The sequence below is a fragment of the Falco punctatus genome, assembly GCF_963210335.1.
Source record: "Falco punctatus genome assembly, chromosome: 4".
Lineage (NCBI taxonomy): Eukaryota > Metazoa > Chordata > Aves > Falconiformes > Falconidae > Falco > Falco punctatus.
In genome coordinates, this window is record NC_137583.1 from 61,663,128 (window position 1) to 61,690,897 (window position 27,770).

Consider the following 27,770-nt stretch of genomic DNA (forward strand, 5'->3'; position numbering starts at 1 on the left):
CTAGTATACTAGTACTAAATACCGTAATTCAGGCTTCTATCTAGAGATAAAGTCAACTCTAACCAAACAGCTTCATTTTCACTGCAGTGTAAGAAGATCTTGTAATTTTTCCTGAATCACTCTGTTCACACTTCCACTTTCCTGCTGGAAAAGTATTGTAAATTTTCAGTGATCATTTTGGACTGGGACAGGACCATAAAAAAAATAAAAAATATATATAGAAGGTATACGGGGCCTTAAGTTGCAGGAACCTTTTAATGGTTTCCACTTTCTGAAGGATCCACATGAAGAACCTCTGACATAAGTTTGACATCCTGACACATAAAGAGACATCTTTTTCACACCTAGCAAGTATTTTTCCTCTAGAATATAATGAAGGTCTCTGGATCATTTCTAAAAGAATACCTTTGCTTCCCAGGGTGGGAGATTTCCAGCAAGTAACTTGAGCAATGTGGCACAGCATGTCAATTTTGGCAGGAAGTGTTCCCAAGACTCAAAACAAGTTATTGCAAACAACCAACAGAGACTTTAGAACCTAATTTAATTAGATAAAAGGATTAATCTTGCCTTAATCTTTCTCTACAAGAAAAAAAAATCATGATAGATGCATAGGCTGAGGAAATGAAGTTATGTTTCTCACAATTTGATAGCTAGGCTTTTCATTTTAATTTTGACAACCTCTTTAATAATAAAATAACCTATGTATTTCCTATAAAGGGATTTAAATTTAAAAGCACTCATGAAATCACTGATATACTAGCAATGCAAGGACTAAAACCACGATTATGTTCAGCATGCAGGTCCACCAAGACCTAACAAGTCACCTATATGAACATGTTCCCAACATCCGACTAGTGTCTGCTGCCTGGCAGACCTAGCAAAAGCCAGTCCTTCAACTACACCACTGAAGTTCATATCCATCATTCAGAACCCATGAAAAATAAACACTCACTGAAAGACAGCAATCTTCAAGTTTACAGGGAGTGGAAGACTCCTAACAAAAATACTTCAAGGCATTCTTCATCTAATGGTTTCCCATTCTCCTCAATTGTCAGCTGGAACTGGAACAGAAGTGATATTGAGAGCTTCTTAAAGCAAGGCAACATAAGAACTTAGGCTTAACATTTGGATAGGTTACTACCCACATTTACATGGTGATTTCATCTACACAACATCCTTATTCAGAAGACCAGAATTCATTATCAACTGTTATGACAGCAGGATGCCCTTTTCCAATCTCACCTTCAGTGGGTATTCACATCAATAACAATTACATTTTAAATGCTGATGTCCAATGAAAGGCAAGGACAAGTAGAGTGAAAAAAAAATAATCAAAAACTGAATAGTGTAACACTCTACACAAGCAAAATATCAAGATCTGGATTTATGCCGATTACAATCTTGCTGTCACACCAGGTTTTAGACATGGTGTAACCAAAGTTTAAATGACTGCCCATATTAGCACATCTCCAAATTCCCACAAGCATTGTAATCATTACTGAAATCAGAGAACCAGATTGTAAATGTTTAAACTGCTGAAAGACATAGCATGAACCACAGCTGCATGGACTCACTGAATTTTAACACTTGAAAAAAATCCCATACAGTACTACTTTTTGACATGTTATCAACTTTACCCTTTTATTCTCCAATCCAAGCTGGTATTCAAGCTAAAATACAGTATCAGAGCATGCAAACTCAAGCTGGGTTAATCTGCATCCTAAGTCGTCAAACAAGTCTGTAGAATATGCTCATTAGTTAGCTCTTATATGCTTATTATTTAGTTCTGCACAAAAAGAAAATATATGCACACTGATGTTTCAACTGAATCTGACTCCCAACAACAGCAAAAGTGTGTAACTTCTACAAACTGCACTGCATCCAGTACCATCCAGCCAGAGTTTATTCTTAATATTAAAACATTTTTTAAACTCAATCAGAAATCATTGAGTTTAAAATTTTAAAATCCCCGTGTATCATTTCTAGCTGAAACACTGGAAATTTATTATATAAAATCCAGAGACTATAAAGGGTATAGACAGACTGGCAGTTTTGGTGAACCTGTAAATATTCAGCGATATACTCTCTCTGAAACTATAAAACTCTGCTAAGAAAGTAACAGAATACAGAACATCCTAATGATGTGAAACCAAAAAGAGTGGTAATGTTTAATTTGGGTCTCAGTTAACATAGTGACAAGGAATGGTGGGGAGTTCACCTGATAGCATCAGATATCTGATGACAAACAGCGTATATGTGTAACCCTTCCTGGTTCTTCCATTCAAGCCTTTAACCAGATTCCTACACCAGGTTCTTATACAAAGCTCAGTATTTCTAATAATCATGGGCACACTAAAATTTCTAGTATTTATAACATTTATTCTCTATTTTCTCTAAAACAATTTCATCCCCCCAGACAGACTGTACTTCAGCATAGAATACAGTACGGTGTTATTAGAAAATGACATGCAAAATATATCACATATTTCATCAGCAACACATAATATAGGAACTTCTGCACTAGGCAAGATCAAAGGTCCAACTAACACAGCAACCAGAAGAGATGTCTAAGGAAAAAGAAAAAACCAAGTAGTACTATGGAGTCATCCTTCCCTGAATATCCTCTCAGCTTCTGCAAAGGCTGGCTCTAACCCCTTAGCAGCTGTTGTTATCCTCCATCACTCTTTCTAACTCAAAAATGCTCAGCCCCTTGCAAAAAAAACAAACAAACCAAAATCAAACCAAATCAAACAAAAAAACCAGTTCCATTTTACAAATTCCCTTGTATCAGATAAGTTTACTTAAGGCAAAGTTGATGCTCTAGATTTTTAGGGCAGCCCTTATCCTCATGCACAACTATCCTGAAAATGCAAGACAAATGAAATGCATAACTGGAAAACACTCTGACCACTGAACTCCAATCCCTGTGACTGCAGGCATCGTTATCCTATTTCTGTTTATAAACTCCACCTTAAAACCATGCAGTTTCCTACCATTCCTCAGTGCAGCCCAGGAAGGGCAGCTCTAGTGTGTTTTTGGTAGGCTGGGTTGCTAAGGAAAGACACTGAAGCACTCCCTGCTAAACCACATTTCTAAACTTGGGTATGCTACATCATATGTTTGAGTTATAAGGTGGAACCAAAACCCAGACAGACTCCCAACTAAATTAACTATTATACTCATCCTTAAATACCAGTCTTACTATTTTGACTCTACATGTCATCAACAAAGGATACTTTAATGGAAAAAGTCTTCACCAAATGACAGAACATAATGTTCAACATAAATAAAAAAAAAAATAAAATCCCCAACCAGTAGTATCACTTGGTTTTGAAGTAGAAAAGGTATTTTCATTATATATCGAAAAGGTTTTACAAGCATGTTTTCAACCTGCACCCAGAGCTTGTAATTCCTGTATTCATACAAATTGTCAATCTGTTTTGGTAGCTTATTTTTCAGCTGGAACATCTGTCCAATGACTGAGCTTAGGACCTCTTATCCAAGAAGGTATTTTAGAAAAAGCAGAGGAAGCGTACTTATATCAAACCTACAGAAGGAACGGATACTACTGTAACTGTATCCTCTGAGGAAACCATGCATGCTTATGCTACTGGATTGACACGTTTGTACAGTGTAACATCCAGCAAGGCACTGATCTTCTATAAGCCCAATACTTTCTGTCAGCAAGCCAGTCACCAACAGAAAAATCTTCTGTGACAGTCAGAAGCAGTAGCTTTTCACATACAAATGCAGAGTTATAATTTTTCATTCTGGAATTCGAAAAGTGGGTAAAATCCTGGTCCAAGTAAAGTCAGCTCCCAAACTCCTATGACTTCAGTAGGCTCAGAGGAATAATCCTTAAGCAAGTGGGTACAACATACACAATTTTGCTCTGGAACATGGATACAGTGCCTAATACAAATACAACATTAAAAACCGATTGACATCCCAGCACTGAGACTTAACATTGACACTGATGAACTCAATTTTTATTAAAAATATTAAAATTTGAAGTAAACAGAATTTCACCCTTACAGAAGCTGCTGTTCTAAACTACACACAGAACAAGTAGGAAGACACACTGTGCTTGCAGCATCTCTCTCGAACTGCACAATAATCTTCATCAGAAAGTGAATCTATACCAAAATACACCATCTACAGAACTACAAGATTTACAATCATCCACAAACACATGAATACTGCCTGGCAGGCACCTCCAAGTTTGCAACATTAAGTCCACACTTAGCAAAAAGTAAGATGAAGCCCCTCAAGTGCAATTGAAGCAAATGAGTAAATTACTACCAATGGGCCTGCAGTACCTTTTCTCTAACTTACTACTACGTTCTGTACATTTTAGTTAAAAAACACCTGGATATTTGACAGTCCTGCTGATCCTCTCACTCGTGTACACAACATTTGTTCAGACACTTGTCCTTCCATGCAAGTATCTACAAATCAGCAAAGCAAAGAGGAAGTAGGAAATCGGGAGTTTAAAACCAACATTTAGAGTTGTTTGCTTTAAATTGGCGACCAGGTTTCAAGAAGATGACATCTTTTAAGATACCAGTAGTAAATACAAAAATACAAATGACTAAATGGAAATAAAAAGCCCAGTTATCAGCTTGCAATGCTCCCCTTCACCCTACCAAAATTCCTGCAGGTCCTGGTTCCAGGAAACATCCCCTGAGATTCCAGCTTCATGCAGACAGAGACACTTTCTCTCATGTTGGGACCGCAAACCATCACTGATTCCATTGATCACTTTCTAAGCTAAACTATGTTTTAAAGCAATACTGGAAACTAAAGCATCTGCGTTCCTCTTTTTTGGGAAGTTTAATGTTTGGTGATGGCCATATGCATCTTAAATTAATTTCTCTGTCTTTAATGTAAATTCACTTATTTGCATATCTTCAGAGAGGAGTTCCTGTATTTTTTTGAAAGAATATACACCAGGTTTTACACAAACAGCTAGAAAACCAGCTCTTCAGTGGAACCATAAACTGTAGGGAAAACTGCTATCAAGTATATCTAAAGATTTTCAGTAATATCGTCAATTTACTTCTAGTAGCATGCCCAAGTGTACATAGTTGCTGACGGAAGGACAACAATTTATTTCTATTTACACAGCCATTACTTACGCTCAACAAGTGCCTGCACGAAGATATTTACCCCCAATTGAAACTAGCCCTTGTATAAAGGCAGTTACTGCCCTTCAAACAAATGATGGATAGCAAGTAGCTGAGTGATCAAGATTCAGTATTTTCTTGGACACAGAGGGGGCATGTTCCTCCAGTTCCTCCTCCTCCAGCATTAGACTGCTGGAATTGTTGAGTGTTTGATAGACAGGATGGAGAGGCAGCAAGAGTGAAGAAAGAAAAGTTGGATAACACTTTTGCTTCTATAAATGTAGCAAGAGTTGTCACCTCTCCTCTCTTATTACTGATTACCATCAATGTTGAAGATAACCCAAGTAGCATTCAGGGATGTTTTGAATATTCTTTACACCAAACTCAACCATTACAAACAAGTTATGTTTTTCCACTTCCCAACGTAGCAGTAAAAACAGCCATCATAAATCAGTGTTACTTTAATTAATGACAAGTAGTAAGTCACTTTATAAACATACTGCCTACAATTGAATCCTAACATAAGGCACACAATAGAGTCTTAAAAGACCAAGTTGCTTGTAACTGACATGTAAGCCCACCATTTCTGCATTTTAATCCACACCTACTGTCCCACTCTGGATATTTGCACAGTGTATAGCTGGAACAGAGACAATCAGATCATACCCACTAGATCCTGGTTGCAGTTAATAACAACAAGAAGACTCTTTTTGCATGTCAGCAATGGTTTTTACCTACATATGGCTTCACTGCAATTTCAAAAGTTTCCAATTTTAAAGATTCAAATATTGATGATCAGTAGGCAATTGCAATTGCTGAATTATTCTTCTTTAATTTTTAAACTTCTGTCTATTACATGTCCAAGAATAATGTAGTCACTCTACACCTGCTTTATTGTTAGTAGAGAGAAATAAGGGCCTCTGGAGAGATACATCTGACATCTTGAAATATTTCTTCTATGGCCAGATACAGTCCTCTGGACATGCCCATATTTGATCATAAAGAAAATCTCCAATGAATTTGGACTTCTATGTCTCTATTTAGTTCAGCAAATTCTAGCTCTAAATGGAAAACAAACATCTTGTGCCTGAAACCAATCTGCTATGAGTGAGAAGAAATTCCTGTCAATTGTAAGACTACTGCCTGAACTGTGAATAGTCAATCACCTCGTTGCTCAGTTCCCTAAAATCCAGCTTCAATAAATTTTGCCCAAGGCAATGCCAGAATAACTATGCCACTTTTTTTGATTGCTCCTAAGCAGAACCTTCCTTGGCTTTCACTTCTCCTGAAGGAAAGGTTAATGTCTGTGCACATGCAGGGAGTACCATACGCAGCCAAGTCACTGTTAGCCCCTAAACTCTCAGCAGATTTTACAGCAAATGCTGCTGCACGGTGCTAATAATTGTTTTAGAAGTTCTACAATAGAATACTTACTACATGTATTAATTAAAATCTAACAGCTATGGCCCCCTTATTCCTTGCTAAATTTAGCATGTAAAAAGTAGCAATGAAGTTATGACCTCATTACTCTATGTTCCTATAATACAGAGAAAAGGGATCTCCTGCAAAAAATTCAGCTCATTCCTTCCCACTGACTAAAGACAGATGGCAGAGACATCTCTGAAATGAGGTGCCCAAGCTGAGTAGGATGTATCTACATTTCAGTTTGCTACAGCAAACTTCATTGTGTGTGCTAATTGGCAATAGATTTTTTTATGGCTTTTACTGTTGTGTTGTTTTAGGCCTGAATCCCAGCCCAGTACAACTACCAGATATTTTCAGCAGTCTAAGATCTGTACACAGCTTTTAATCACATGTAACAGCTTTCTTGCAAAAAATGTCACTTGAGTTTAGAAGAATGCAGTGATGACAGTTAAAGCAAAATCAAACCCCTTGAGTAAAATGCCACAGTTATTTTCAGAGATCTGCATAAATAGCAGTTAATCTGCAACTGCATCATTCCAGCTGAAGAAAGTACTTTCAAGAATTTGATAAAGGCTTTTCCATGTACAACTAGCCTCTAAAGAAAAGAAAAAACAGAAGACTTATTTCTTTCCAACATCAAAGGGATGTTAAAATCAAATCCACCACTCTTGTTGCCATCTATGATTTGCTGCATCTGATACCGTCCTGACTGCTCCATGTATTTGAAAAATTTTTAAGACATCAAATAGTCAGCAGGTTTAACATTCATCTACATCTACAACACTTTTTAAATTAAATAAACTGAACACTTTTGTTTTAACTAAACAGTTGAAGATCTGTTTGCCTATGGAAATGTCTGCAATCAAAAAGTAACTTGTAAACTATGTTGGAAAAAATTAGAACATTCTTTGAGATATGAATTTCAATAGCTCATTCTCAATGTTCTCTTTTCTCCTCAGGAGATCATATAGTTACTTTCTGTTAAAATAGTGACATCTCAAATCCCACGTCATTGCCTAATCTGAGCTGCTCCAAATCAGAGGCTTTCTTCCACTTAGTGGGAGTTCGCAATGTAACAGCTTTACTTATACATTGTGTTCTGCACTACAGTATGACAGACAGAATGTTATTTCCATGTGCCTGGCAATGCAAACAATCACAGCAGCAGAAAGCAGAGCTGGAGTTCATCACTCTGATAGTTGAAAGAAAAAACTAGAACAAATGAAAACCCACAGAACAACTGGGGTTGATAAAAAGAAAAACCATTTCCCCAAGCACTGCAAGTCTCAAGCAAGAAAGTAAATGACCTTGTAAGTTCTTACAGGTTACATCTAAACTAGAAGCTTATGTGTTTCATGGGAATTAAGAATCAGAACTTTACAGTAGAAGAAATTCCAAAGTGATTTGTCAGAGCTTAAAACCCATTAATTTTAGGAACCCTGATGAACTTATCTTCTCTCTCTGGCAAGTGGATGCATTTCTATTACTTTTCAATAGAATGAAACTTAAATGATACTCTACAGTATTTCAGCTTGCACCCCAAGGACACAGATGTGAATCAACATTATTACAGCCAAGCATAAATGCTTTGAAACAACTGGAATAAAAGCTACAATCACTTTTACCCCTTTAGCAGAGTTGCACATCAAGCACAAACACCTCAACTTCTTACCCAAAAGAAGTTTTACAAAATATCTACCAAATACTCCACACCCCAAATACCAAACTCACTTGAAGTGAAGATGAAAGTTCGGATGTCTTCAGCCAGAACCAATACTCCTTGTCTCTTGGTATCTCATAGAGTTCTTCTATTACCCATTTCTCAAGTAAATGTTTGAACAACTGCAAAAATTGTTCATCAAGCCTTAATGGTCCTGTCTGCACTCTGAGACAGGAACTGCCAACTACAATTGCCTACCACTCCTCTGCATAATATCCAGAACAACACTATGTAGACCCTCTCCCCAAACCCAACAGTTTCAAACACTAGCAAAAACAAAAAACAAATAAAAAAAAACAAAACACAAAAACCAAAACAAAAAACCCAACCAACAAATTTTAACACAAGAGGAAAAATACCTGATTTCACGTATACACACTTGTACTTCCATTGACAGCTTTGTCAGAGGCATTGTTATGGCCGTACCAGTACAACGGACTTCCTTCCTAGCTGTGCCAGAAAAACCAAAAAATTCAGCATAAAGGACCAGGTACACCAGTAACACCATGTGCGTGCTGGAAGAAAACCACTTAACCCTGAATTACTCTTTTAAAAGAACACTTCTGTGGTTCTTCATCTCTCATATAGTAGAATTAAAGCTTTTATTCTCTTGAGAAATTGATTTGTAAAAAAAGTGATTTCCAAATCAAATCTATTTTCAGGTTGTTACTATGGCTCTATGTGTAATTGATAACTCTAACGAACTAAAATGGAAAAAAAGACCCAAACTTCATCGGATGTTTTTTTGGTAAATCAAAGTAACAAAGTGAATGGATTGGTAATGCTTTTGATACTCACTTTAGAGAGCTCATGAAGGATAGGACACAAATGGAACAGAAACTTCACAGCATAATTGCAAAACTTTCAGAACACAAAGGAACTGAAATAAAAAATTCTTGGCAAGTATGTTTTCTGTTATCATAAATCTATGTTAAGACCAGAAAACAAAACATGCAGTATTTAATGCAACTGTTTAAAAAGCTTTCTACATGTCCAAATTTAGTAGACATGACCAAGACAAAAATAAGAAACTTATTTTATCGAAGGAATGTGAACAGTTTCGGCACATCAACACAGTACTCATACCTAACACATCCAAAAAAAAACCCAAAAAAACCCCACCCCACACACATTCAGAAGCCCAAATATTTTCCCTAAAATATAAACAAAAATAAAGACTACCATGAACAACTAGAGAACAAGAAATTACTACTATTTAACCTAATGTATCAATCACTATTGAATATTCTTAAAACACATACAAGTACAATGACTGTACACTAAGTTTTTTGTTCCCCATTCTCTTATTTCCTGGCTGCTATTTAACATTTAACTGGCAGAGGGTGGGTGGGTGCAAAAGCATTCTTTTTCTAGTTCAAGTATTTTAGGAGAAAGTCATTGGGTGAGGAACACAGCAGTTTAAAATATAAATTTTGTCTGCATCATATTGATTACTAGACTAAGACAACTTCCTAGCCACACATACAAGAGAATTTAGCACTCTAGTCTAACAATTAACAAGATGAATCAATCAACTGGGGGAGGAGAGAAGAGACTTGCCTCAACACAAATTACAATTTTTCAAAATTCTAGACCAGCGAGTTTACTGTAATAGGAAATATTAACAATTTAAGAAAAGACATTTCCTCATTTGAGGTATCATACATTAATTACATTAACAGTCTGCTTGAAACGTGCAGACAGATCAAACTTGCTAACTATCAACAAGTCCTGAGAGCTTACTCTATAAGCCTGCACAAAAACTCATAGCATGTCTTATAATAATATTCTTCCCTGCAGAAGAATGCCACAAGAGTTCTTGTCGAGTTTTTTGATATAAAGTTGTAAACTTATTCACTATTGTTTTCCAAAGCTGATTAAGTTAACAGTCTATGGAATATGCTATGTGAAGAAGGGCATCTGAGAAACTATAGGTACACGGTTTTTATATCAAGCTATGCTAACCTGAAATAAGGCATGAAGAACCATATATTACAAAAAAGCAGTAATCTTGCTTAAATATAAAGCAAACTACAAGCTTCCAGAGCTTTTAAGTTCCACTTGAGTTCCTGCCCCCCAATGTTTTCCTCCCCACGCTATTTTAAAAATGAACACAAACTTTAAGAGCAGATGTGTGGATCGTAACACTGCACAATTCATTCAAAGCAGAACAATTAAGGTTTTATAGCTACCTTCATGCTTCAACATATCTCGTGGTTACTTTTAAATATGAAGACGACACTGCAATTTTAGAGATTCACCTGCTTTCTTCCCACCTTCCTTTTAAGGTAGACAGTGATAGAATACCAGACAATGGACTATCAATACATTTAATTTTGCATATTGTGTTACATCTTGCAAAATTTTCCCAAAGGAAATTATTTCAGCTGGTTTGGATAATCCATGTGTGCCAGTATCTAACCAAAGGAATGCAAACAAAGGTTATAAAAACAACAGTGCCACAGTCTGTACTTAGACTCTCTCAATTAAAGTCTTCATTAAAACAGATGCAAAAAGATATGCAATTTACATTGCAAATATAAATCCCTCAGGTGAAAGAGCTTGCAATTGAACTAATGTAAACTTGACCCATGCTGCTATATGATAAGGACAGCCAGATGACAATGTAATGCTTGTCTGTCATATGACAGTTATTTTCAGCCAAGTAAAACTAGTTTCGTATTTCTAGTAACAACTTCAGGGTACATAATTCTAGACTGCTTTGGCTGAAAACCATTAGCCCTGTTTCAGATGTTCAACTCCTAAGGAGAATTTTACAGTCACATCAGGGTGTAGCAGACAAAACTTTGTGCAATGACTCATTACATGGGAATGTGTCTTCCAAAGGTTATGTAACAGGAGTTTCATTTGAAAAACTGTATGGTTTAGCAATGTGCTGCACAGAATTTTAATACTAGCTATATAGCCGACAGGCATCTGAATGTGTTAAAAAGTCTCACTACCTCCCACAAAACACCTCTCTAAAGATAGCCATCAATTCCCCCCCCCCTCCTTTTTTTTTTTTTTTTTTTTTTTGCTAGTAGACTTAATAGTCAAGCAAATACTGGTATTTTATGCAGAAAAGGCTTCTTACCATTTGTAAGCCAAAACTGGAGACTGAAACCTAGTTTAAATGACAGCTCAAAACAAAACCAATAGAATAACTCAGGTTGAAAGGGACCTCTGATCCAACACACACTAAAAACAGGGCCACCTTTTAAGCTGGATCAAAGTACTGAGTGTTTGTATGTTTGATGATTAAGTATGTTAACACAGGTTGAAACAGTATAAAATAAGTTACATGTACAACTTGACATTATAAACTGTTCAAGTTCAAGCTCTGCTTTCCCCAAAAAGACACCTCAGCAGTGTTACTTGCCACATCTTTCTAAAGTCCTCTTCATGCAAGCTATTGTTTCGTATCACTTTAACCCTGTCCGCAGGCTTTCATAACCTCCTTTTTGTAGGCACTAGCACTTCTGTGGTTGTACAGTAAACTAACTCAAGGAACTGATCCAGCTGAACACCAAACCTGGCAAAAAACTTACAATTAGATGGCCAAGTAAATTCTAAGCTGGCACAAGAAAGCAGTGGGAAAATGCAACTGGATGCAAAACATTCATTTTGTCAGGAGTGCACATTTACTTTGTTTTGAAACTGCAGAATCAGTCTCTAACTACAAAACCCCCTGATCCTCTCTGCAATAAGCGTATTTGAATGCAGAGAAAAGCCTACAAACAAAATGTATATATATTCTCATGATTAAGGAGCCGTTAGTAGGAAGAACCTTTAAAATTCTAACTGTTCCTCTAATAACTTTAACAGTATCAGAGGAAGCACATAGAGGGAACAAAATCAAACCAAAAAGCAAAAAAAGGGCTGCATCATCTAAACTGCAATGAAAATAAGAACTGAACCAGTCTAACGAAGACTGGTACGTGAAGCTTGGTAGAAGCTACTGGGAATAAAAAAACCTAGAAGTAGGCTGGGGATGAGGATCAAATGACTCTGCAAGAAGGATGAGGAACACCTCTTTTCCTCCCTGTCCCAGGCACCACCATATCAATGGGATTCAAGAGGCAATGGGATGGATGGGACACAGCTCCTCACCTGGACCCTGACATAAAGACAGAGACTATACAGGACTATGTTAAGGAACAAGGGATCAAAACAAAGTGTCTTGAGAAGCTGAGGTAAAGGGAATGGCCAGCATACTTGTTGAACACATGCCCTCAAAGTCAGGAAAGGCTTCAGGATTTTCAAACCTCACTTCTGTAATCAAACTTCCTTATAAAACAAGTTTAATCTGGCCTAAATTTGTCAATAGAGAAGAAACTCATTAAATACTCCACTAGCTGACTTGGCAAGTTTGTATAACCTAACTTTCCAGGCTTTACAATGATCCATTATTGCCAGATAAGAAAAGTCACAAAGCTTATATTAAAAACATAATGGAACGAACAACATCTGTTAAATCAAAACACAGAGTAGGTGGCAAGTACCAGAAAGAAAACAAATCTAAGTTGGTTCTTCATTTTCCAAAAAGACACGCACATCTTTAATTACACTATGGTCTTTTCCTACTTGCCCCAACAGAACCTTGGTCTCATCCAGTGAGAAGTTAAGCCTTCCTCAACAAACATATTAAGACTGTCTAAGAAATGCAAGTGCTGTCCAGATCCTCTTTCTTCTGGCGCAAAATGAGAAAAGCATTTAGTGCATGGCAGATGCAACTGAAGAAGGGTCCTCAACCAGTTCATGCCGTCTTGGCCAACTACAAACTCTGTCAAACACATCAAACTGGCAACTGGCTTCCACCATTTCACACACGGTCACTTTTAGCGAATTCTTGATTTGATTCTTCCCTCTTATTCCCCATCCGACATTTTAAACTTTCTAAACTTTACACAACTCTCTCATTCAACTGAAACAAATCTTACTCAGAAACAAAAAAGTACCACATGATCCAGAAGTTATACAAATGATAAAATGCCAGATCTCTCTAAATAATTGTTTCATAATTCTAAACAACTGTTTAGAACAAAAACACTCTCCCCTCTTATCAAAATACTGCTTCCCCACTGTTCTTATTCACATTTGATTCTACACTGAATACTCCATCTCTGTATATCCTTTATTTTTATTAAGTGCTCACAAATACCAGCCAAAGATAAGGACTTAATTTTCCTCTTTGAAGTGGTACAGTATTTTTCCTGAATATGCAAAAGCAGCTCTACATATACTGCATTTGAAATTCTGCTGGCCTTTCAAGCTTGATACAAAAAGCTTAGAAGCTGACCCCTGCTAGGCCACAGGAAAGCTCCAAAGCTGCTGGTGGGGTGTCCATTCTAAACTTCCTTAGGCAAGCGTAGTATCAGGTTTATTTTATATTGTCCAACGATTAGGAAAAACAAAGAGAAAGATGAGATTTCACAGGTCAAAAAAATCTATCTAAACCTCTTATTTCTATAATCCTTCCAGAATGATCATACTCTTTTATTGATGCCCTTCTATCTACATGTTGAAACATACCAAATCCATGGCGTATGTTAATTTCAGGCACTACAGAGTATATTTAAAAATTAGCATTCTTTTAAAACTTCGTATTTTAAAATAAGTTTTAAAAACAGCTTCCACAAATCCATACCTTAGATTCACTACAGGCATATGGTCAGCATAAAATTGTTGCAAAGGTCAAAAGAAATTATGCTATAGGCAATTTCAGCCATCAGAGAATCTTTTCAGTACTATAATCAGTGATTATTTGATAAATGGGTGATAAAAAATTTGATTTATATTGCAGTTTAAGTCAAAGATTTTTATCTTACCAGAAACAAAATGCTGCCTCTTCTTTCATTTTAAAAAACAAGCACAGGACTCCAAAGAATTGTTTTGAATACTTACAATTCCTAAAAAAGGCTTTCATTACTATAAGCTACAATGAAAATGTTTTGACAATAACCTTCATTCATCTTCCTATTTCCCAGCAGGCTGTCATATTAAAAAAAATATATATATAGAATGCATCTCCAAATATACTCTGATGTGCCAACAATCTCAAACAGTAATTTAAAGTGAGAAGGATCTTGTAAAAGAGGCAAAAAAGGTCGACTGCTGCTCTAGACTTTTTTTCCTTCCATAAAACTTCATTCTTCACTGACAAGGTCTTTATGACTCCCAAATTTTCAGATATGGCTAAAGCTGGGCCAGCCCTTATATGCAAAACTATTTAGGCATGGAAACAACACTAGCAAACTGAAATGTAAATGAAAAAAAAATATTGTACTTATCTTCCTTATTCAAAAAAACAGCATATTTTAAGAACACATTTGCAGTAGTCCCAGAAGTCAGTAATAACCGTTATGTAATATCATTCATTATATGGAAGAAAAAAAAAAAAAAGAAAAAAAAAAAGTACTACACATACATATTAAGAAGGCCTGTCAGTAATACTAATACTTTCAGTTTAGTATTTTTTCTTCAGTAGTTTGGTATCATGTTCATAAACATCAGTTCATCACATGGCTTTCTACCATAAATATTCTGGGATTCATATGTAAAGATCCTTTTCCATAGTGACAGTTACCACGTTACTATGTGAGAGAATATGTTATTGGACAGACATCATCTCAGCATAGTTTTAACTTACTAAATTTGAAAACTTTCAGAAACAGGAAGATATGATTAATTGGTTCTCCAACTCTAAAACCATTATTCACATGTGTCTGAGCTATGGGGTACTCATAAAGTCACCCAGGTCACCTTAACTACGATAAGTAATACTGAACCAAACTAGATTTCTTCTTTAAAAAAGAAAACCTAACCACAAGACAACACACAACCCTCAATAAACATATGTATGTACACATACACTAGAGGCTCCTAGAACAGAAGGCAGTTTTTTAAAAGAGTAGGCAGAAGAAGGATGTGGACATCAGTTGTTAAATACTTGCAAGTTATTATTCTATTCTTACTCACACCTCTTCATGCTTTCCAGATGCAGGCTGGCAGCCTAGAGTATATGGCCATCTGCAGTATGGCCGTATAAACTGATTAGATCCAGTTTAGCATTAAGTAGCCATATACAGAAGTAATTTTTCTTATAAGTCACTCGGTAAATTCAATCTAACATGCTCAACTAACATTTGGAGACAGGATCAGAAGAATGTGTCACAATGCCTCACAATCTTCCTTTTCATATTTTAATATGTTGTATAAAACCTTCACCCACGATTCCTACAGCTACAGTAATAACAGTATTAACCAAAGGTATAAGTTAAAGAGAAAAATCTTTTTGTTTTGTGGCAATTAAAAACATACACTGTATTGCAGAAGACCACTTATTGACTAGGTTTACTGAGTACATACTTAACACCCATCAGCAGGGATTCTTTGGAGATTCCTGTCCTGAACTACCAATCTAAGACCCAGCTAGCAAGTTTGCTCATCATGAAGAAGTCCTTGTACCAAATACCCCAAAGAGTGTAACCCCTCTCAACCTTCTCTACAGATGCCACTGAGTACAGGATATGACCCTGTCATTAGACCTACATAACCATTCTTCTTCCACAAACACTGGGTCTGCCTTCCCAATATCAGTCAAAACCAAAGTCTTTGCTGCTCTAGCCATATAACTGAAGTATTTGACAAGCTCATGCAAGGGCTTGGGAGGAAAGGGCGCAAGGGGAAGCATGTATGCATGTTTTATTCTAACACAGGAGACTAAATACAAATAATTTCATAGTTATGAATCACAATGTCCTTTTTCAGACATGTGTTCTGAACTCTGCTTTTACTCAGAACGGTTCTTCATCCGTTAAACACTAGCAGTTTGTTCAACATTCATCATAACGTTCAATTAAGAAATATGCAACTACCACTGAAGTCAAGCTTTTCTGAACATCACCACTGCAAAAACACTCAACTGAACACGGGCTGATAACTATTTTATTGATTATTGTAGCTATACCACATCTACTACCCATACATATACTACATCTAGCAAAACGGGTACATGCTGACATTATCTCCTCCCTATAGATGTAGTGGTGGTATAGGTAATTCACAGTCTGCAAGAATTTCATACAGCTTCCCAAGGAAAGAAGATCAACCAGATTTCTTTATAATAGGACTGTAAGTCAGTTTAGTTAAAAAGGCGGCTAGACAGCAGGTTCAGGCAGGTTCTTCCTTTTACCTTGAGTAGATGAGACAACAACAAAACCCTAAAAGTCACTCTAAACTAGACCAAAAACTCAAGCAAGTCTGCAGGACCCCAAATGCTACAGCAGATTTGTAATTAATGTTTTCATACGGCACTACTTATATGACAATTATGTGCAGTATTTCAGTTTCTGTATAATACACAGTTAGGGATACAAAGAATCAATTATTTTAAAATGCCAAGATTTGTTCCTATTTCGGTCTCCTGCTGATTGCTGACAGACTTCATGCAGATACAGCTCCTGGTAACAAGTTTACAACTAATCTGGAGAAAAAATATCAGCATGGCTTTTTATCTCTATGTTGAAGAAAACAGGAATCACAGTTTCACTTATCAAAAAAGATGCTGTACATGGTATGTTGGCATGTTATAAAAATCACATTAAACAACCAAAAACCCCTACAATGGCAAAATTAGATTAACTTTTTTGGTTGTTCTGAGAAAGAAGTATATTTGTTATGCCACTTACGATTATGAAATCCCATTACTGTTTTAAAAATAAAAGGCAACATGATACCTGGCCTTTAAAAATTGAAAGTCCTAGCTAGGTTCATACTTTCTGTCTTCTAAGCAGTGATACTTAAAATTACCACTTTCCTTATATGTGTTTGCATCTTAACTGCATTAATTCCAGCATAAAAATACATCTAGTGTATAAAAATGTTGCTAACAAAGGGGAAACGTCGATTTTATTTGAAGACCATTTTGATCTCCAATCCTTTCTCATTGTAAATTCTGCTGCACAGTTCTAAATTACTTGGAAAAGCACCCACCTCTGCTCCCTCCCACCCCATATAATCAGTGACATCTTCCAAACACCCAGCAGAGCTATAACGACATGTTACCAACTCTGTAAGTACAGATCTTATTCTTTTCAGACAGTAAATGAAATATTGTTTAGCACATACGTATTTCTTTTAAATAATTCAGTGTTGATATTCTAAATAACATAACTTGTATCCATGTTGAATTAATTCATTTTTCATGCACAGCACAGAATATTCCTATTGTATAACTACTTATGGAAGAGGTAATTTAGGAAACTAATAATTAACATTATGAACTCTAGTGTGGTAGCACAACAGTATCACTTTCAAATCATAACTGAGCATATTGCCAGCAGAAAAATCTTCTCCTGCAATAGCCACTTTCTAAAACATATATAACTCAGGGCAGTACTACTGAATACTTAAAATGAATTGCTAAAGCAGCTATCAGTCCAAAGTAGGTGGTGGTGGGGGAAGGAAATCACACCTTACATACACAGCTGAAATTCTTTTCCAATCAAGAGCCCAGAAAGATACAACATGCCAAGTAAATGTTTACATAATTTTAATTGAAAAATGGTTTATTACACCTCAGTTTCAGTCCCAAAAGAGTTAAGGTTTCCTACATTTAAAGCATGGCACTGTCCTACTCAAGTGATTTAAAGTTTATTTCCCTGACCAGAAACCAAGGGAACATACTCCAGTGTGAAGTTCACAATGAGATGGTTAAACTTGATACCTATTAAAGACACGTCAGACTTCACATACCATCCAGTAGCTCTTATTTGAAATATGATTGCAATCCATTAATCTCTAAGACAACACACATAAAGCAAAAGGAAGAAGAATAGCAGTTTTCCAAGAAACACTATGGACGCAGCAAGAAGACCAATATAAAGCTTATATTTACATTCATTTGGAAAAATGATACTCCCAGAATATAACATATTTCAGGAGAAAGAGCCAAGACCTTCAAAATTTGAAAACATTATTATAAGGGAAAAACAAACAATGTTTGTTTTCAAACCCACAAAAAAAACCCAACAGCAATTTACAATACTTCTGTCAACTAGAGTATCAGAAGGTCACGCTTTTGGGGAAACCCTGCATATTGATAGTTGTTTTCTCATAATACTATAGGATATGCAGGTGCCTGCAGCCAGCAGCGTTTCACACCACAACTTGGGTCAAGAGGCCCCTTTCTAAACCTTCTGTTATTGGAGAACTCCACTCAGGTATTAACTGCCATTTCATCAATGGTAAACAAATTGTTATTTAAAATAAAATTTACACACAGCACTAAGATCGATTATCTACTGCTTAGTTAACAGCAGATGGTTACTATATACAACCCTCCACAACAAATCTAGCTCCAATTAATTAATTTCAAATGAATCAAATCAGAAAACTTCCATCATATTGCTGCACGATTACAAGAAAAAAACCAAGCCCAACGGAGAACTAACCTAAGAGCTATTAACTGCATCATTTAAGAGTCACACCTGTTTAAGCAGTAAAACCACTTCATCTCTTTTAAAATACTGTCCTCATTATTACCCTGATCTTCCACCAGAACTTGGGTAAAAGACATGAAAAACCAGGAGTAAAAAAGACTCCCATCTCACATCTACACACTATATTCTCTCCAGAGGTCTGGAACTCCTATAACTTCCTTAGCAGAGATAGGACAGGTCACATCAGGTACTGCAATTTGATCACATGAAAACAGCTACTTGAATACTTACTACAACACTGCCCAACGCACAGCCACTGCAATGCCTACCTAGCAGAGATGTGGGTGGCTGTTAGCGAGAAGCAGAGTAGTGAACAAAGAAATGACATGGAAAGATGTAGCAGAAACCCGCAGGACTTCACGTATGGAGACTAAGAGAGCAGTGAGCTCTGCACAGCAGGTCACCGGGGCAGAGCAGGACATACGGAGGCCTGGATGAGCACTGACCCTGTCGGGTGGCTCGCTGTCAGCTGTGTTTAAAAAATTGTTAACCTTCCAAAATAAAAATAAGGAAGAAACAACATTCAACTTTGAAACTGAGTTTCAGAAATAAAAAAGGTAGTTCTAAAGACTTATTTAAAACTTTCAAAGGAAGACTCCACTTTCAAAGAAAGCCTTTAAAACCAACAGCAATGCACAAATCAAGCCACCACTGCCCCTTTACCTCAGCCCTCACACCACAGCCTCGAAACCAGCCAGGAACACTACCTCATTTTTATGTCGCTCCGTATTAAGTAATGCTTTACTGAAAACCGTAAAACTATTCAGAGAGCGATTTTGTCTGCCTCTGATCTCAACTTTTAAAGAAAAGGTTCGCGCCCAAGTCGTGAGATCTGCGAGCCATGGAGACCTCGCTACGTCCCAGAGGCGTGCGTCACCAGCATCCGAGGGGAAAGAAAACCCAAACCCTGAGGTAAAGTTTATTTCTGTGAGGGAAACCCCGGCCATGACAGGTTCGCAGCGCCGCGGGGCTGTCACCACACGGCGGCCGCGGGTGCCACCCAGCCAGGTGGCCGCGCCGGGGCGGGCGGGCGGGACGCGGGGACAGGCCACCCCGGCGGAGGGAGGGTCACACCGCCTGCCCGCGTTCGGCAACGCCGCTCCCGCCACTGGACACCCGAGTCTCGAAAGAGGCCGGCACAGCGCGACGAGTAGCCTGGGGCGCGGGAGATGCCATCTCCTTACCCGCTCCCTCCCGCCAGGCCGCCTCTGGGGCTCCGGCCTCCGGCCTGTAGCGAGCCTCTTCTCCCGCACCCGGGGAGGAGGGTGCCGCCCCGGGTGCGGGCGTCGCGCAGGTCCCGGGGAGGTGACAGGGCCCCAGCCCGCTGCCCGCCGGGCGCGGGTGCTCCGTCGGCAGCGCCGAAGGGTGTTGGCTACTCACCCACGCGGGCAGATCCGCGGAGGAGACGCTGAGCCGCACCGCCTCCTCCTCGTCCTCCAGGAAGGCGAGCGCCCGGCCCAGGCGGGAGGTTTTGCCGCCGCGGTGCCTGCGGATCCAGAAGAGCCCGCAGAGAGCGATGAGGACCCAGCTGAAGCTCAGCCCCAGGTAGCCCAGCACATACACGGGGAAGATCAGCACGAAGCTCCTTGCAAACTGTGACACCAGACCCGTCACGTCCACGCTCAGCAGCGGCGGCGGGGGCTCCGGTACCGAGTCCCCAGCCGCGGCCTTCTCCGCGGCGGCGGGATCCGTGGCGGCCCCCGCGCCGGGGGACTGCCGAGCCGCGGCCCCGCTCATGCTCTCGCAGCGGCGGCTCCTACTATTGCTGCGGCTCCTCCCGCTGCTGCTGCTGCTGCTGCTGCTCCTCCTCCTCCTCGGGCTCTAGCTGCGAGCGGGCAGGGGGGCAGGGCGGCAGCGCCTCGCATCCTGCGCCCGGCCCCGCTCACCGCGCACCGACACCAACCGCCGCCCGCTTCCGGGATCGGGGCGGCCCGGCCCAAACCGCCGCCGCGGGGCGGGTGGGGCGCGGTTGTGCCGCCGCGAGGAGGCGCCTCGGCCCCAGCAGTGCCATTGGCGCCCGCCGCGCTCTGCCCCCGCCCCGGGCAGCCGCCAGCGCCGCCGTTAGTGTCGCTCAGCCTTCCCTTCCAGGCCTGCCCCAGGAACCGCCGGTTCACTCTGCACGACGGGATCCGGGCCAAGAGAAGATCGTCGTCGCTTCTCGCCAGGCTCCCCTCGCAGCCGCTGGGACCCCCGTCGCCTCAGCACCCCATCCCGCCCAGCCGCCCGCCGGCCATGGCTGCTTGGCCTGGCAGCGACGACGAGGCGGGGAGAGGCGGGAGTGCGGGGCCGGGGCCGTGGCGAGGAAGCGGCCGCTGGTGGTGGCCCGGAGCAGAACCTGCTTGCCAAGGCGCCACGGACCGCGACCGTGCTGGCCTGCGCTCCCCTCACGGGCGAACCACACCATCTCCCCAGGCTCTTCAGGCCTGTGCGCGGCTGAATGGTTTCTGCCTGTTACATCCTTCGGTCACAAGCTTCGTATTTTCTTTGTTCTCCATTGAGGGATATTATTAAAGGACCAGCTCATCAGCAGCTCAGAGGAACCCGAGGCTGGTCATGCTACTCCTTAGTTACAACAGGTGTTTCCTGACTGAAGCTTTGCTCACACATCCTCAGATACAGCTGGCTTTTCATTTTGCTGGCACACAGGAGTACCTAGGGTGGCACCCATGCTCTTGGAATTACATGAGCCCTCATCTGTGGAACTAAAAAAGTTGATTTTCTACAGGCTTTGTGTCCTGTATCCTTTTACTAGATTAACACCTGGTTCCTACATCATTCCTCCAACCATTCCTTTCTCTTTTCAATAACCTTAACGGAACCACCAGTTTTGTAAGGGGCAGCTGTTGCTTGTCCTTGGCTCCATGCTAATCACTTTGCTGGTATGTGCTTTCTGATTAAACTCAGCATTTACCAGTTCTTTTTTTCTCCTGGCTTTAAATAGCTAACCTTTTGCTTAGTGGGAGTGAGAGTCCATTCTCCTCTTTTTCAGCTGTCAATTTGTGGGACTGTGTCAGACTAGTATTTGCAGGCAGGGAAGAGGGGAGAATGGTTTTAGCCAGTAGGCTGAAAAGTTATGAAAATGCATATAAACAGACAAATGGGAAACCTGCATAAGCTTTATTTACTTGAGGAGTGAGAGCAAGCTCACCTCAATTATCCAGAGAAATGGAAGGATCTGAAAGACAACAGCACAAAAGGAAACTGTGTGCTCAGTGCTGCACAGCAGAATTGGAAAAAGAATCTGTATTTTGACAACTGAATGTCATGTTCTGTTTTATCATCTTTCCAGATCCCCTCCAAGCGTGCAATCAGACAAATGAACCACTCTAAACAAAACCAATTTCTGGCCATAGGCTCATGCTGCTTTTCTTTACTCCCCGTTTACTACTGACAGTGTGCATTCTGCACCTGTATAATTAGGTTAGTTAGGCTGAAAATTCAGAATGACCAAATAGAAGTAACAAAATCAACAATTGACAACTGCATGGTAATCCAAGCTTTGAAATGCCAATTTACTTAGGGTCTTTACTTCTAGAGAACTCACAACATATACAGGATGTAACAGTGAGGGGACTGAAGGGCAGCATAAGACCCTATATACACTTCTTCCATTAAACAAGGACCATCAAGTGTGACTGTGACCCCTTTGGATACTAATAATACCAAACTACAGTAGATGTGGGTGGTTTTTTGTATTTATTGTACTCCTAATTACTTTGTTTGCTTATATAGACGGCCTCGTGAATTTACTCCTGAGTTTCAGGATGCACAAATGGCCATATTGTACATTGGCTCCCTCTATTACAACCAATGCTATTAACATTTTCTCATTTTTTGAATTCAGCCTGATATCCTCAGTGTCGGACTCCATTATTCCCATCTTAATTCCCTACCTGGCTTCACAGTATCTGAAGCAGAATACAACTATCACAAACCAAAATGAAAATTCAAAACAAGAAGACAAAAAAACCCCACAAAGTGATTGAATTAACATGATGTTTGTCCACCAACACTTTACCATATGCTGCACCTTATTCTCCTTTATGTCTCAGTGTGTATTCTGCAAATGAACTGGATATAGAATTTGTAGAGGAGTACCCAATACAGTCAGTATTAATACACTGGAGAAGCACATGAGAAAAAAATTAATCTTGTAGTAGCATTTAGGATGACAAACATGTAATTGTAGGCCTGACAGCCTAGCATTGATTCTGGGCAAAGTAATTTATTAGTTCATAAAGAAGTTTGATGAATCAGAACTAAAGGTCAGTAGTACTGTGCCAATCAAACAGGAGAAGAGAAGCAAGATCTTATAGTGTTAATTCAGTAACATTTATCTGTAACATCAATAGAAAGTTCTGATAAAAATGTTACCACTGACTTCTTAGAACTTCCGTAGATAACTGACTTGGCCCCACACAGTATTTTGATGAAGAAACTGGGTGGTATGAAGTTATCATATCCATTATTACAATAGGGATAAAAGAGTTGTTAAAGTGTCAAGATATAAACTCTGCTGCTAGGGGATAAACTACGGTCAGTTTCTGTATTATAAAGGTTTTCATAAAATGTTCTGGATAAACACAAGTAATTTGTTTATTCTAAACTTTTTGGTACTGATAAATTGTTTAACAATTTGCTCAAGAATCTTGGAATTGTTAATTCATGTGTTCCCTGATCCGATTTTTCAATACTTAAGATAGCAGTCTTCAATGCATCAGGAAGTCTTGGAAAGTCACTTACGGCACTGAGATTACTCTGGCTTTTCCTTAAATATCCTGTAGTGAATTGTATCAACTACAGAGCTGATTATATTTATCTCATTTACACAATACTTATTCTTTTCATATTTTGCTTTGTAGGTCTGTTGCCTTCTTAGAATTTTAATTAATACTTTTTGTTTGCAGTATTGCTTCATATCCATTCTTAGCCGTATGTGTTTGTTCCTCTTTTTTATTGGATTCATTTTTTGTTTTTTCAAAATCAATAGCTTCCACTGGAATCATAGTGTTGTCCTATGTTTATCTTTGCATCACAACAGTTTGCCATGACGATTTCTTTCCAGTATCATTACTATTCTTCAGAATAACTTCCCAAAAGATCTTACTTATACATCTTGTGTTTTAAGGATGAGAAAAATTCACAAAATTCAGTTTACATGGTGAAGCAGAAAATCTAAAGTTTCTACAACTTCTTTGGGTTTCACACAAGAAAACAAATTTTGGAAGAAATTTCAATTGTTGCTTCTTGCCCATTTTCATTAACAATGAATCTTCCTGAAGAACAGTATTTGATAATATACCTTATTTTTACCCAACAGCACTATTTCAGACTGATGCTTCTCTCTACAGGTTTTTAACTACTGAATAGAAATCTTTATTGAACACAAGTCTGAGAATGTTTACTCGGGATTTTTTTCCTAAAAATGTTTGAATTATTAATGGAAACATAGTTTACATCAAGTTTCATTCTAGTAAATCCTCATGATGGAATACTCACTATTTCTGTGTTTGATTTTATCCAGCTGTCTCGACCCACTTCAGATTGTCTACTATATAGCACAAATATTTTCTGCCTGCTTCAAATTATCTAATATATAGCACAAAGAGGAGTCAGAAGACTACCATACCTGTTCAGTATACAGAGCTTCTGTTGCTTGGAACAAAACCATACGTGTCTTATCCTTGGTATCACCCAATCTGGGTTTAGCTTCACTGAATGCATAAATTGTAGTCAAATGACAAGATCCTCAAATATTTATTGTTCTTGAAATACTTTCCACTAAAATGTGTTTCTCAGTAAGTTTTCACAATAATCATAATCATCTCCTTTTTTCCCACCTAATGAGATTCTTACAAGTTATAGTTCAAAACTAAAGGCACAGTTTACTTGAGATCCACAGTTTTGCAGTTTCTATTTACGAACCTGGAGGACTGACCAACATAAGGATTTTGAACACTTTGCAAGTGGTCATTTATGCACCTCATCTTCATAAGGCCTCAGCAGGAATTGGTTAAAAAAAGGGAATATAGCTACAAAGTGTAGATCCTAACAAGCCTCTTCCTTCATACAAAAAAAGCATTATTTTCTTTTTTTTTTTAAATAATAATAAAAGAATCATCATGTTTTAAGTATAGTGGAGGGTTGTCATATTGTCCCTATGAGGGCTGATATTTTCCAGTAATTTTTTGGTGTAATGCTGTGGTGAGTCATTCCATACAGGGGCGAAGAAAAACGCAGTATTGCTTCACAGGGTTTAGAGGAACATCCAAAGACAAAAAATAGCTTATTACTACAGAATGTAAAAAGCTGAGTGATTTTATATTCTTGTTTTTCAGATAACAGTACAGGTGAAGAAGAAGAAGGTACGTATACCAAGCCAGAGAAGAGAAAAGCATGTAGAAGCTAAAATGGTATTAAAATTCCCAGGGCTACCAAAAGCCTTGTTTACAATACTTTTCTTTACAAGAAAAGCTAGGGCATCCTTTTATGCTAGTAATACAACAGATATGTGCCATTTTATTGTCTATGTTCATATGATTCTAACACCCATTTTTAGAAAAACAGTAAAACTGATGATCTTTTTCCACTGCATTGGTGAGAAACGGTAGTTTATTTTAATACATGGTGGGAATACTTAAACATGCACAAATTTCAGTTCTGTTATTCCAAAGGTGTTATTCCAGCTTGTGTTCTCATGCAGCAGTTAAACTTCAGTTTGATCCCTGGCTTTAAGGTTTGAAAAATTATTTCCAGACCCTCTAGTGGTGCCTTCCCAGATCTGTAATATTTCCTCTTGCCATAAGGCTATCTGACTCTTCATAGGTGTAAGAAAAAGCTCTTGGCAGCCAAAATTGGTTTTGTGGGATTTTTGGTAACTAATACATACGCATGTTCTAAAGAGTAGATGGTAGGGCCAGCACTTGAAAAAAACCTTTCTCTCCTGTCTGATCTTTGGTATCACTGTCACATTTGCTAGTTTTAGTTATATGCATTTGCTATATCGTCATTAAAACCAAAATTGGATTAGAGTACTTGAAGGTAGTTTTTGTCCTTCCGCCTCTATATGTAGGACAGCATTTCTGCAGAGTATCCTTTACTAAGCAGATGCCTAGTTCCATGTGTTTATAATGCCATCATCCCCTTGCCTAAAGAGCTCTTTGAGTTAATCCATGATGGCTTGTAAGTGCATTTTTATTTCTTCAGGGAAGAAGATATAAAATGCTTATAGATTATTATTGCTCTGCCAAAGGCAGCTAAATAATTCATAAGAATACTTATAAATAAATATTCATAGATGCTTGTATTTAGTGGATGCAATTTAGTCCTTAAAGGTCATACTTACAGTTAACGCTGGTTTGTCAGTATGTTGGTTTTTCAAAACATCGAGGGTTTCTTTTTCCCTCCTGATTGCATGCTTAATTTGCCTTTGCTTTTCTGCTCTATTAAGAATAGAAATACTTCACAGTCCAGACAGTGAAGCAACTTCACAGCATTTTTAGTTTATTCTGGAAACATGAGTAAGAAGCAACTGTATGAAGGCTTTGTATGTATTTGGCAACTGACTATTTAAGGCTAAGTGTAAGGGGTTAAACTTTTATCTCTTTGAAGTCAGTGGGACAAATTCCCGTTGAACTAAGGCAGGAACGTTCCTCAAATGCAAAAATGCCTCTGCTTTTTTTTTTTCCCCTCAGTTTTACCAAAACATTAGTAGTAACAGTTACATACTTTAAAAAAAAAAAAACCAAACAAAAACCCCCAAACAACTCTTGAAAAAATAAGCAACAAAGTTAAAACTGCCAAGAGGAATCTTCACCCAGTCTTTTAAATTGCACGTTAATAGGTTGTTTTTGTTGTGAAAACAGCACACACCTTTCCTGCAGGCAATCATCGCTTACGTCGTTTGTTTCACGGGTGTTTGGTAAACTGCCGAGAACAGCTCCGGTATTTGTTACTGCGGTAATATTATTAACGTTTTTATTTCCACAGCTACTCTTCATACCTTCCTAGCATCTGGGTAATCTGGCAGACTAGGTTACGCATCATCATCTTTATCCTTACCATTTTTTTTCCCACAGTAATTGTGCATGCCTTCACTAGAAGGGAACCAACTATGATTAAGAATGGTTTCATGACACAGTTAAACCTACAAAGGTCAGCAGTGCTCAGGAGACAACGCTGCTCTAAGGGAAGCCTGGGGAGTGCCCTGTCCGCGCCTCACAGGATGGCGCCCGGTGGCCGCGGGCCCTCCCCAGCGCCCCGCCAACCTGAGGAAACTCAGCCGGACACCACCTCGAGGAGGAAAACCCTCCCGCTGCCATGCGGGCACCCACGCTGGAGCTGGCCGGGGTTCATGCCGCTGCGCCACGGTACAACCCCCGCCGCCACCGCGGGCAGCCTCTCCCCTTCCCACAACCCCGCGCGGCAGCAGCCGCCTGCCGGCCCGGCGGGCCCCCCCGCTCATCCATCGCTCGGCCGCTCGGCTGCTTCCCCCTCGCCGCCTGTTGCTAGGCGGGCCCGCACGCAGCTGCCGTGGTTTCCTGCCCGCTTGGAGGCGGCCGGTGGCGGCGGGACGCGGCATCCTGCCCGTCCCCGCCATGGAGGGTGACAAGGTGAGGGGCCGCTGCGCTGAAGGGGAACCGGGCGAGCCTGGCAGCGCCGCCCGGGCCTGACGCCTGCGGACATCGCGCCGGGGGCCGCGTCCCAGCCCCGCCGCGTCGGGAGGGCCCTGAGGCGGCACGGGGGGCGGTGGCAGTGGGGCACGACCGCCGCCCGGCCCAGGCTGCTCTGCGAGGCCTCCCCCGACCCCTGACGCCCTGGGTTCCTGGGCGTCTGCCAGAGCCGTCCCCTCACCCGCCCGCCGCCCGTGTTCCTTGGCGTTTACCCAGCCCATATGCGGGGGCAAGGCGGGGAGCGGCCCGGGGTTCCTTCTGCCGGCCTGGGGGTGCCTTCTGCCGGCCCGGGGGCCCCCCTGGGCAATCCCAGGCCCCTTGTTCT

The 27,770-nt window shown here is 39.8% G+C and overlaps 2 protein-coding genes across 4 annotated transcripts in view; one reads left to right on the forward strand and one right to left on the reverse strand.

The window, feature by feature from the left end:
- Positions 1 to 20,663, reverse strand: part of ESYT2 (extended synaptotagmin 2) — an 84,418-nt gene extending 63,755 nt beyond the window's left edge. The window contains exon 1 of one of the 2 annotated variants that reach the window (XM_080385842.1): positions 20,154 to 20,663. In XM_080385842.1, the coding sequence (XP_080241968.1) occupies positions 20,154 to 20,510 (357 nt within the window). In that variant the 5' untranslated portion in view covers positions 20,511 to 20,663. The remainder of the gene's footprint in view (positions 1 to 20,153) is intronic. The other variant, XM_080385843.1, reaches the window with a different exon arrangement.
- Positions 20,664 to 20,820: 157 nt separating this feature from the next.
- DYNC2I1 (dynein 2 intermediate chain 1) overlaps positions 20,821 to 27,770 on the forward strand; it is a 40,881-nt gene continuing 33,931 nt past the window's right edge. For both annotated transcript variants that reach the window (XM_080385839.1, XM_080385840.1), the window contains exon 1: positions 20,821 to 27,385. Coding sequence is in view for 1 of the 2 variants with exons in the window: in XM_080385840.1 (XP_080241966.1) it covers positions 27,371 to 27,385 (15 nt within the window). In the remaining variant the exon portion in view is untranslated. The remainder of the gene's footprint in view (positions 27,386 to 27,770) is intronic.